The 13263-nt window shown below is 35.9% G+C and overlaps 1 protein-coding gene across 24 annotated transcripts in view; it reads right to left on the reverse strand.

The window, feature by feature from the left end:
* PPFIA2 (PTPRF interacting protein alpha 2) overlaps positions 1-13263 on the reverse strand; it is a 475585-nt gene that overhangs the window by 112115 nt on the left and 350207 nt on the right. For all 24 annotated transcript variants that reach the window (XM_049694321.1, XM_049694307.1, XM_033407163.2 and 21 more), the window contains one exon: positions 9969-10190. In XM_049694321.1, coding sequence (XP_049550278.1) covers positions 9969-10190 — 222 coding nt within the window. The remainder of the gene's footprint in view (positions 1-9968; positions 10191-13263) is intronic.

Genomic DNA, 13263 nt, shown 5'->3' on the forward strand with positions numbered 1-13263 from the left:
GAAGAGCTAACACCTATCCTTCTCAAACTCTTCCAAAATATAGCAGAGAGAGGAACACTCCCAAACTCATTCTATGAGGCCACAATCACCCTGATATCAAAACCAGACAAAGATGTCACAAAGAAAGAAAACTGCAGGCCAATATCACTGATGAATATAGATGCAAAAATCCTCAACAAAATACTAGCAAACAGAATCCAACAGCACATTAAAAGGATCATACAACATGATCAAGTGGGTTTTTTTCCAGGAATTCTTCATTATACGCAAATTAATCAACGTGATTCACCACATTAACAAATTGAAGGAGAAAAACCATATGATCATCTCAATCGATGCAGAGAAAACTTTTGACAAAATTCAACACCCATTTATGATTAAAAAAACCTGCAGAAAGTAGGCATAGAGGGAACTTTCCTCAACATAATAAAGGCCATATATGACAAACCCACAGACAACATCGTCCTCAATGGTGAAAAACTGAAACCATTTCCACTAAGATCAGGAACAAGACAAGGTTGCCCACTCTCACCACTCTTATTCAACACAGTTTTGGAAGTTTTAGCCACAGCAATCAGAGAAGAAAAAGAAATAAAAGGAATGCAAATCGGAAAAGAAGAACTAAAGCTGTCACTGTTTGCAGATGACATGATATGATACATAAAGAATTCTAAAGACGCTAACAGAAAACTGCTAGAGCTAATCAATGAATTTGGTCAAGTAGCAGGATAGAAAATTAATGCACAGAAATCTCTGGCATTCCTATATACTAATGATGAAAAATCTGAAAGTGAAATTAAGAAAACACTCCCATTTACCATTGCAACAAAAAGAATAAAATATCTAGGAATAAACCTACCTAAGGAGACAAAAGACCTGTATGCAGAAAATTATAAGATACTGATGAAAAAAATTAAAGATGATACAAATAGATGGAGAGATATACCATGTTCTTGGATTGGAAAAATCAACATTGTGAAAATGACTCTACTACCCAAAGCAAACTACAGATTCAATGCAATCCCTATCAAACTACCAGTGGCATTTTTCACAGAACTAGAACAAAATTTTTTGCAGTTTGTATGGAAACACAAAAGACCCCGAATAGCCAAAGCAATCTTGAGAATGAAAAATGGAGCTAGAGGAATCAGGCTCCCTGACTTCAGACTATACTACAAAGCTTCAGTAATCAAGACAGTATGATACTGGCACAAAAACAGAAATATAGATCAACGGAACAGGATAGAAAGCCCAGAGATAAACCCACGCACAAATGGTCACCTTATTTTTGATAAAGGAGGCAAGAATATACAGTGGAGAAAAGACAGCCTCTTCAGTGAGTGGTGTTGGGAAAACTGGACAGGTACATGTAAAAGTATGAAATTAGAACACTCCTTAACACCATACACAAAAATAAACTCAAAATGGATTAAAGACCTAAATGTAAGGCCAGAAACTATCAAACTCTTAGAGGAAAACATAGGCAGAACACTCTATGACATAAATCACAGCAAGATCCTTTTTGACCCACCTCCTAGAGAAATGGAAATAGACACAAAAATAAACAAATGGGACCTAAGAAACTTAAAAGCTTTTGCACAGCAAAGGAAACCATAAACAAGACCAAAAGACATCCCTCAGAATGGGAGAAAATATTTGCAAATGAAGCAACTGACAAAGGATTACTCTCTGATATTTACAAGTAGCTCATGTAGCTCAATAACAAAAAAACAAACAACCCAATCCAAAAATGGGCAGAAGACCTAAATAGACATTTCTCCAAAGAAGATATACAGATTGCCAACAAACACATGAAAGAATGGTCAACATCATTAATCATTAGCGCAATGCAAATCAAAACTACAATGAGATATCATCTCACACCAGTCAGAATGGCCATCATCAAAAAATCTAGAAACAATAAATGCTGGAGAGGGTGTGGAGAAAAGGGATCACTCTTGCACTGCTGGTGAGAATGTAAATTGATACAGCCACTATGGAGAACAGTATGGAGGGTCCTTAAAAAACTAAAAATAGAATTACCATACGACCCAGCAATCCCACCACTGGGCATATACCCTGAGAAAACCATAATTCAAAAAGAGTCATGTACCAAAATGTTCATTGCAACTGTATTTACAATAGCCAGGACATGGAAGCAAACTATGTGTCCATTAGCAGATGAATGGATAAAGAAGATGTGGCACATATATACAATGGAATATTACTCAGCCATAAATAGAAACGAAATTGAGTTATTTGTAGTGAGGTGGTTGGACCTAGAGCCTGTCACACAGAGTGAAGTAAGTCAGAAAGAGAAAAACAAATACCGTATGCTAACACATATATATGGAATCTAAGAAAAAAAAAAAAGGTCATGAAGAATCTAGGGGTAAGGTGGGAATAAAGACACAGACCTACTAGAGAATGGACTTGAGGATATGGGGAGGGGGAATGGTAAGCTGTGACAAAGCGAGAGAGTGGCATGGACATATATACACTACCAAACGTAAGGTAGATAGCTAGTGGGAAGCAGCCTCATAGCACAGGGAGATCAGCTTGGTGCTTTGTGACCGCCTGGAGGGGTGGGATAGGGAGGGTGGGAGGGAGGGAGGGAGACGCAAGAGGGAAGATATATGGGAACATATGTATACGTATAACTGATTCACTTTGTTATAAAGCAGAAGCTAACACACCATTGTAAAGCAATTATACTCCAATAAAGATGTTAAAAAAAAAAGAAATTTGGACACAGTGGGGGGGAAAAAAAAGAATTTCAGGGAAGTGAGATGGGAGGTAAGTGGTGGCTTTTTGTATATGTATGTGTTTTGTGCACATGTGTGTTTAGATTTGTACTCTCTTGATAGTATTTGACTTTGAAAATTATGTGTATATAAAAAAATTAAAATTAATTAAAAAGTCATATTCTATAAAGAAACTCATCATGTTGTCCTTAGTCTCCCTGCCTCCCCCTACCTAGTATTACTTGACTAGGGAATGACACCATGCTGCACAGAAATTTAGGATCATCCTTGAAAACTCCTCTACCCTAACTCCCACTTAATAGCCTAATCTGTCATCTTGCCATTAGTCTTTTTTCCTGCTTACTTATTCCCAACCTGCTGACCAACCTGCTTCTTGACAATACCTTTGTATGTTCCCCTCCATCTTCAATGTGAAATCTGAGCTACAAAGCCTTGCAAACACATAGCTTAATGTCCTGACACTTTCCTTATGTACAATATCTCTATGTACTGAGAGGAATAGTGAAAAATTCATGTTCACTTAGGACTTGGGAACGTGATATCCTTTGTAAATAAGGTTTTACAAATGTAATCAAGTTAAGATGAGATCATACAGGATAGGGTGGGCCTTAAATCCAGTGACTGGTGTTCTTATAGGGAAAGGAAGATTTGGGGACGAAGATATACAGAGAAAAGTGCAATGTGAAAAAGGAGACAGAGATTGTCTTTATACTGCCACCTGCCAAGAACACCAAGGATTGCTAGCAACCACCAGAAGCTAGAGGACGCAATGAAGAATACTTCACCAGAGCCTTCAGAGGGAATACTGTATGGCTCTGTTGATACCTTGATTTTGGACTTATAGTCTCCAGAACTATGAGAGAATAAATTACTGTTGTTTTAAGCCATCCCTTTTATTGTAATTTGTTATGGCAGCCCTAGGAAACTAACACACTCTGCAACATTTCTATCTGGAATGAGATTTTGTTGCCTTTTTGACTACCTTAGTCTTGCTGAACTTCAAGACCAAACTAAAGACTACTTGGTTAATTATGTTAATATTAATGTTCAAACGTATGCAACAATTAATCCATCAATTTGGCAAAAATTATCCAAACTAATTTTTTTCAACATTATATATGCATCCCTAGATTTTAGCCATCCAAACAAAAGCTACTATTTAAAAAGTTTTTGCTTAAGATTTTGATTTTTTCTGTTTCCTATATTTTTTAGTCCAATGAGGGTAGAGTTTTCAATCTTAGACTATTCCTTCAAAGTGCTGCTTACAATTATTAATTCTGTATTGTTAATTTCATTTTCACACAGAACTCTAGGAATGTTATGTCAATTTTGTAGCCCAAGAAAAATTTCTAAATTTAGCCTACATATATAAACATCTTACAAAATTATAATAGCCATAAATTCAGTTAAAGGCATACACGTGTTTCTTTAGAACATGAGCACAAAGTAGTACATACTTGCTTTAAATTCTAGTTTTTGATACTTATTAACCCTGTTATGGGTAAACACTGCTTAGCTTTTCTAAACTTCATGTGCTTTCTTTTTTCTTATATTTTTTTTTTTCGGTTTTTGGTTGGGATGTTAATACATGACATTGTTGTGATATATTTTAAGTGCTTTGCATGATGTCTTATGTACAATATACACTCAGTAAATTCTAGCTTCTTTTTTATTATTATTCTTTTTTATTACCATGTACAATACACACTAAATAAATAATAGCTTTTTATTATTATTTATGCATTATCTTTTTCTTACTATTATGCCTATAATTAGCTGATCTGACAATGGCGTATATTACATATAGGAGTCATTGGATATGACTTTGGTATTTCATTTTTAATTCAGTGATTCATATGGGAGATTCAATTTATAACTGCAGGCTGTGTTGCCAAGAATAAATTTTGAATTTACATGTTGGAGAAGTATCTTTTCACTGTGTGTTACTTGGAAATTTTAAAAAAGAAAGCTTTTTCTAGTTCCTGAAAACTGCTGCCTAAAAAAAGTTGAAAAACTGTATAAAGGATTAATTTTCTCTTAACTTGAAGTTTATGTTAAAACTGGATTTTATTATATCAAATAAATATAATTCTATAGTAACTTAGAGCTAGTAAAGTGAAAAATATAACTCCATGTTGCAGATAATAGAAAAGACAAAATTGATATGTATTCACTCATATAATCACATAGTGAACATTCAAAGAGCTCTTAATAAGAAGTTGGAGTGATAAGCTGTATTCACAAAACAAAATATAACTGAAATACTTCACAGAAAATTCTAACTCTTTGAATATCAATATATTTAATGAGATATTAGTATCCAAATACCCAATTAGTAGCCTTCTTGATTAGAGTGGAACAAATATCGTATATTAACGCATATATGTGGAATCTAGAAAAATGTTACAGAGGAACCTATTTGCAGGGCAGGAATAGAGATGCAGACGTGGAGAACAGACGTGTGGACATGGGGCAGGGGGAGAGGGGGGTCGAATGAATTGGGAGATTGGGATTGATATATATACACTACCATGTGTAAAACAGACAGCTGGTGGGAACCTGCCATATAGCACAGGGAGCTCAGCTCAGTGCCCTGTGGTTACCTAGAGGGATGGGATGGGGGGGAGGTCCAAGAGGGAGGGGAATATATGTATACACATAGCTGATTCACTTCGTTGTACAGCAGAAACTAACACACCATTGTAAAGCAACTATACCCCAATTTAAAAAAAAAAAGAGTGGAGAGGTAAACTAAGCCTCCATATGAGACTGACTATATTTTCTAGTCTGGGTACTGTGCCAAGCTTTAACCCTTACTCCAAGAAGTGACAGTCAATTTAAGGAGCGCTTAAGACAAAACTTCAAACAAAAGTAAACTTTGTAAATATACAAGACATTAAACAGATGTAATCATCACCTTGGCTTAAAAAGAAAAAAAAGAAAAGTAAACCTTGAATAGATTTATTTCTTGACAAAGAATAATTGCAAAAATATATTCTAAAACCATGAATGAAATATATTTACACAATTTGTTTCAGATATATTAGACTATGCACATGCACAGCAAAATGCATTTCAGTTTTTAATTATGTGGTCAGTTTTTTCCTATTCTCTATTCTTTTTCCTAATTAATTCAACAAATAGTTATTGCTTATATCATATATAAATCATACTGGGTTAGCAGTGCTATAGGGGTAGCAAGGAGAATCACCTTGTTTGTCTTTTCTACTTAAAATCATGCAATCTAGTAGACTTTGTTGTGACCACAGCTCAAGAATACATAAAAGCGAAGTATGGCGTTTTCAGTGTTACGTGATACCTTTCTAAAGTATGTGATTTTCACGTTTTCTTGCTTATTGAAAAGATCAAAAGATTGATTATTTAGGAAGCAGTTATAGTGCAGCTGCATTTTTTATGATAGTTGCTATCACTGAGTAAATGATTGCATCTTGTTGATTTTGGAAGCTGCTCATAGTGGAAGAAGCACAGATTTTGAAGCTGGGGTAGTCCTCTATTCTTCCTGGTGCTGGGGGGTGGGGAAGGTAGTGTGTTGGGGAGAATAGTGGTTAGGCCTTGGACAAGTTACTTTACAACACCTGAGAAAAATGGGACAATTACAAGTACCTTCCCTAAAGGACAGAAGGAATTAAAGAAATTAAATATAAACCAGGCTCCCATGGCTTGCATCCTGAATCTTATGGGAAATATTTTATTTGGTCTTCACAGTGTGCTTAATACACACACACACACACACACACACACACACACACACACACACACACACACGTGATGCATCTAGAAAGGCAGACAGAGTATAGGCTCCTTGTTCAGGTCTCATTAACCCTATCACTTCCTACTGTTACACCTGGCACTTCACACATTTATATTGTTTACCTGGCTTTGAAGACATTTGTGTTTGCAAGCCCCCTCAAAGGTGAGTGATGAGAAATACTCCTTTCTTGTGAAACTCTTCTAAGATATAACTACCCAGAACTTATAGAGCTGATAAGAATAGTTATATTGTAAAAGAGGGGCCTGGTGAGGGCCTGGTGAGGGGCTTCCCTGGTGGCCTGGTGAGGGGCTTCCCTGGTGGCACAGTGGTTAAGAATCCGCCTGCCAATGCAGGGGACACAGGTTCCATCCCTGGTCCGGGAAGATCGCACATGCTGTGGAGCAACTAAGCTCGTACGCCACAACTACTGAGCCTGTGCTCTAAAGCCCACGAGCCACAACTACTGAGGCTTGCATGCCACAACTACTGAAGCCCGTGTGCCTAGAGCCCGTGCTCCACAATGAGAGAAGCCACCGTAATGAGAAGCCCACGCACCACAACGAAGAGTAGCCCCTGCTCACCGCAACTAGAGAAAGCCCGCACACAGCAATGAAGACCCAACACAGCCAAAAATAAAAACAAATAAATAAATAAATTGAAAAAAACAAAGAATTCCTGGTGAAAGCAGAACACCTTACCTATGAGAAGGTATTCCTAATTATAAAAAAAAATTTGGCATCAGATAGATGATTGACATTTTAAATCTGACTTAGCTTTTTGTCACCTACATCCAAAGACTATTAGAATCAAATGGTTATTTTTACTTAGGTCATAAGAAAGGGAGAGCTGGAGATACTGGACTCTATCTGCAAATGACACTGGATTAAACAAGAATTAATAGAATAGGTGAGTGTTAAGTGAAAGAAAAACAGCTAAATCTGTGGGACTAAGAGAATGAAGAAATAGGAAATGAGCAAAAGCTCAAGAAATGGCCCTGGTGGTTTACTAGTCAAAAATCTTAGTGTTCCTTAACAGTAGTATAGAAGAGGGGTTAAACTGCATGTACTTTATAAATTCTCTGAGTTTGGGTTGTGGGAGGAGTGAAGATGAGAGATGCCTTCCCGAACTGTTAACTCAAAAAAGGTGTATCATTATCTGTGCGGTGACAGAACCACTTCATGGATTATCTTACTCTGAGATAGTAGGCATTGTTTGGGGACATAGTCTGATTTCATCCATGCCTTTTGATGTTTACACCTAACACCCGTAAATATCCATCCTTTCAACAAGAGCTTTTGAGTGCCTGGTATATACTCAGTAGTTGTGTATGTGATTAAGATAGAGCAATGAACAAAACTAGACAAAACAAAAAACCCCAGCTCTTATGAACCTTTATATACAGTGGAGAGGAAAGCATATGACAAACAAGTAAATCAGCAAAGTACATACTGTGTCAGATGGCAGTAATTCTGTGAGATTTTTAAAAAATGAAAGAAGAAGGAGCGTGTATGTGTGTAAATACCACGGTTAGGGAACACGTCACTAAGACATTTGAGTAAAAGGCAGAAGGAAAAGAAAATGCAACAGAATAGATCTGGCTTGCTTAAGAGGCCACAGTAACTGAACTGAGTGGATTAAAGAGAAAGAGTAGTAGCTGAGTTCCCAGAGGTCAGAGGGTGGGAGTAGAGATTGTACAGGGTTGTTGACCACTGCAAGGACTTTGATTTTACTGTAAGTAGAATAGGTAGCCATTGAAGAGTTTTAAGGAGAAAGTGACTTGAGCTGACTTACACTGCAAGAGGTCACTCAGGCTGCTGCGTTGAGTATAGGCCATTAGAATAATCCAGTGAGAGATGGTGGTTGTGTGAAATAAGACAGAGCCATGAAGAGTGTGTGAAGAGGTCACAGGACGGATATATTTTGAAGTTGGAAGTAATAAGATTTATGGACGAAGCAAATGCAGTGTGTGAGTGAAAGAGAGGTACCAAGGACAGTTCCAAGGTTTTTGATCTAAGCACCAATAATGGAGTTGCCGTCAGCTGAGATATGTAAGACTGCAAGTAAGTCTGGCTTCTTGGGGGGAATATCAGGAAAACAGTCTTGAGAATGTTAATTTTGAGATACCCGTCAGAGATCTAGATACAGGCATCTGGAAATCAGGAGAGATGGATAAGGTGGAGATATAAAGTGGGAATCATAAGACCATGGGTAGTTTTTGGAGCCATGAAACGGCATGAATTTACCAGGGGAGTTAAGGTAAATTGAGGAGGAAAGGCATTCCACGGTTGGGGATGAGAAGTAGAGCCAGTAAAGGAGCCTGAGATGGGGGTAGCAAGTAAAAATGAAGGAAAATCAGGAACAGTGTAGTGTGCTATTAGCCAAGTGAAGAAATACACCAGGAAGTGGTAATTACATCAAGTGCTTCCAAGGACTGAGAAGTGTCTCCTGGATTCAGCAACATGGAGGTCAAACTGGATAAGAACAGTTTTGATGGGACCGTGGAGGCAAAAGTATGATAAAATGGGCTCAAAGGAGAATTGGAAGAAAAGAATTGGATACATAGAGTCAACTCCAATAACAGCTAGTTAATGATGTACAAAAGATAAGAAAATAAAAATATGATTTAAAAGAACATGTAAAAATGGAAAAGGTGAAAAGTCACAAAATAAAATTTTCATAAATACAGATAATTTTCTTTTTAATTAAATAGAGTGATAACAGTGAAAAGATTCTAAACTTTTCACCTCAGCTGGTACGATGATTTGGCAATATCACAAATAAGACATCTCCTTGTAATTTTTGTCGTAACTTTAAAGTACCCACTTTTTCAAATAGATGAAGTGATGTTAAGTTTAGTAAGAACTGAACATATAGAGAAAGAAAGGTTCCCACTTTCACACATGTACTTTCACATTCACAGATAGAAAACCAAAATAAGAGGGATATTTTTAAAGTAATGTCTTTGAGTATTCCCATCTGCTAAGAGTATAGCAATTCATTATTCGTACCCGAATCTAGGGTTATTTAAAATTAACAGCTTAAAACATTTAAAAATTCATTTAAAAACCTGTAGTTTTTATTACTTCTGAGATTTGATACCAACATTTTCTTTCCATACATATTTATGGGGTGGGATAGGGAGGGTGGGAGGGAGGGAGACGCAAGATGGAAGAGATATGGGAACATATGTATATACATAACTGATTCATTTTGTTGTAAAGCAGAAAAAAAATAAAAAAGTAAAAATAAAGGGGTGATGAAGTAAACTATTTTTGCCTTAGTGAACAAGCTTCATAACTAATATAATGCATACTGATTTACGGTCTTTTGAGAAAAGGTAAAGAGTATATGCCGTTAGGGGAAATTATGGAAAAAGCATCTCAGAGACAGCATTCAGGAAGCAAAGACTGAAAGTGTTGCGAATCACTTACCTCCCTAATGTCCCTTTGATACTTAGTGTTCATTTCTTCTGTTTTAATGAGATCCTTTCTTGCTGTCTCTGCTTCCTGTTCCACCTCTCCCACTCGGGAAGAAAGGGCTGCTAAACGTTCTTTCATTTGGGCCATTTCATAGTTTTGTTTTTCAAGCAATTCTTGTAGTTCAACTATTTGACTTGTTTCATCAGTTGAATCTATAGAACCATTGGACAAACGCTGCAGGAAAAGAGAAAGAAACTGCACTTAGAATTCTCTTCATCTTTAATTTAAAATTCATGAACTTAAAGATATGAGACTGATAAAGATTTCATACTGAGAAATAAGAACTCTAACAGAACTAGCTTTGGAGGAAAACTAACTTTCTGAGAAAACTCTTAATTGACATTAAAATATAAAGGTAGATCAGTAATTTTCAAATAGGTTAATAGATGCATTTGAACAGGAAACTATTATATATGCTACATTATACACAGTTTAGCACAAAACATGGATATAGCATAAACATTCAATAAGTGGCAGCCATTTTTAATCAATTACATATAAAATTTATTATAAATAAATATTTATGTAACAAAGCATGTTATTATTAAATAATAAATAAGGGCACAGAAACTATGTAATAGTTTCTATTTTTATTCAAGATCCTTTGTGAATTTGCAAGTCTTATTTTCAATGACTCTCAGTAAAGGAAAACTTACACTTTTCTTTTAAAGAAAGTTATTCCTGCTGTGAATCTGACCTAGCTGGAACAAAGGTATAGCATAGAAAAGTCTTGCTTTCTATATTGCTATCAACATAAAAGTAATGAGTGCACACAATCCACAGGAAAGAGGCTGAAGAGTTTAAATACTTTGAGATTGATTTTTCCTCTTTTTGAAGGGGCTGCCTGGAAACCAGGGTAACGCATGTCTTCAGAAGGATGACCTACAGCCTAGCTGCACTGGAGAAATTTTGTGGTGAAGACAGTGCAGGAACTGGGGAGAAATAAGTGCTAAGAGAAAAAGATCACAATAAACTAGAAATAGGAAAGTATGGAGAAAAAGAAAAAAAAGTACTATCAATTCTGTTAGAATGCTTGTTTGGAAAATATGAATTCATTCTAGCATGACAGATACATTAAGAAAAAATTTGAAAAAAAAAAAAAGAAAGAATTTGAACATAATGTAACTTTTGTGTTTTCTTATGTACAATCTCATTCCTGATAATCACTGGCTGAACACAGAAAACCAGACCTAGCTGAATCAATCAGTGTAGGAATATACAAAATGTACACACGCACTTTCCTCAAACATCTAACACCAACCTCACACTTCATCAAGCGCTTTGAGTCAGCCCATCCATATCTGTGTTACACCTGTCTGATTTTAGATACTCCGCCTTCCACCACTTCACAATAGATCACAGCTATAACCCTTCTGACATCCACTGTGATCAGCAAACTTCAGATCTTTTTCAAAGTAAAGAGTTAAATTTATCACAGCAGTTATGCAATCCTTAACCATTTAACATGTGTAAAACTGTGCTACTATTTTTAGTATTAGAAATACTAGAAATAGTATTTAGAAATAGTATTCTATTTATTTTAAAAGTCATTGATAAAGGTTTTAGTGTTGTACTGCAAACCCCTTTCCCCCATAAGCCCTGTGATTTTTATTTTGAAATTTTGCATAACCCATGATATTTTGGAATGCAAATGTCCTATTAGACAAAACTGACTGTAGGACAAAAGGAGGAGTATAGAAAGCATCACAAAAGCAGCGAGAAAGATAAAATAGAGAGAATGGGAAAGCAAACAAATGGCAAGAGGTATTGGTAAGTCCAGTTGCCTAACACGTGGAGAAACAGTTGGACAAATCAAAATTAAAAGGGCAGAGAAAGATAGAGTCAGTCTTAAGATAGCATCTTAGGATACCAGTTGGATTTTCAGAATTAGTACTTTGAAAATATGACTAAACTTTTGTATTGCAAGTGCCAAACTTTTTCTTATCTAGTGAAAGGTGTAAGAGTGTTGGAAAGGATCAAAGGTCAGTTGACCAGTTGCTCCTTCAGAGTCTTGATTCCCCTAGCTGCTGGGACTGCTTGCTTGCGGAGGGATCAGAGCTGAGAACATGCCTAGCAATTGCTCTTAGTGGAAGGGAACTGCCTTTCCAAAGTTAAACCCCTCCGTTGGGGCGTGCAATACCACATACAATGCAGAGCAGTATTATTGTGAAGCTAATAAAAACCCAACATTTTAGACAGTTTTTATGAACACAAAACCCAAAAACATTGATAGTGACATTTATGTAAGATACCATTATCTGTACATTGAACTGGGAAAAGCCTATTTATATTCATTAGACAGCAATTGAGAACTGGTTTAGGGAGAAAGGCTAGAGCGAACTGCCAATCAATTATGTCCAAATTTGGGATAACTGAGGTATGATATTACAGGATTTCTGTAATAACAGCAAATATCTTCGAACTCTGTACACCACTTACAAGTAATGAGGCAACCTTCAGCTTTAATAGAATTTCTGCCTCCTCACAGTGAGAATTTCCTCTAGTCAACTAAAAAATGGCAATTTTTAGAAACTACAAAAGTCATTAGAAAATACATTTTTGCAGTGAAAAATGTTTTTTGTCATTGAAAAATTACATTTAAGATTTGAGTCCTTAAGAACTTTGGAGAAACTGAGACTTAGGTAATTACACGAAGTTGATTTGAATTAAAATGCAGAACTTTGAATTCCGAGGTCATTTCATCTACCCTTTACCGTATTACTTTTAATCAGAACATAAAAATCAAAACGATAAAATAACACATGCTGGATGGTATTGACAAGTAACAAGAATGTAGTGCGTGTATGTATAGCTATATGAATATACATACAACAGTACACACACACACACGTGTATAAATTCTACAAATATTTGTTCAGTGCAACTGAATGATGTTAATTTTCTAATTAGAAAAATGATTATTCCAAATCTGTGCACCTGAAGTCCATTAAAATCTTGTCTAAAAGTTGCAGATTTTTTAATGGGCTCAAGGTAAGAGAAATTTAAGTAAATATAAATAGTAATCAGACAACGAAAATAAAACACTTTCAAAATGTTAACCTCTTCAATTCCTTTAAGTAACAGATGTGTACTGCATAGTCTTTATGCTACTTTGGAATTTAGTACTACCCATGGAAAATTTTTGAACAGTCAATTTTTCTCTGAAGTGCTTATTGACATTATATGTTTAAAAATGTGTAATATTTCATCTGTTCAAATCACCTTAAATATATTTTGTGCTGAGCTT

Source organism: Orcinus orca, chromosome 11 (genome assembly GCF_937001465.1).
Source record: "Orcinus orca chromosome 11, mOrcOrc1.1, whole genome shotgun sequence".
NCBI lineage: Eukaryota > Metazoa > Chordata > Mammalia > Artiodactyla > Delphinidae > Orcinus > Orcinus orca.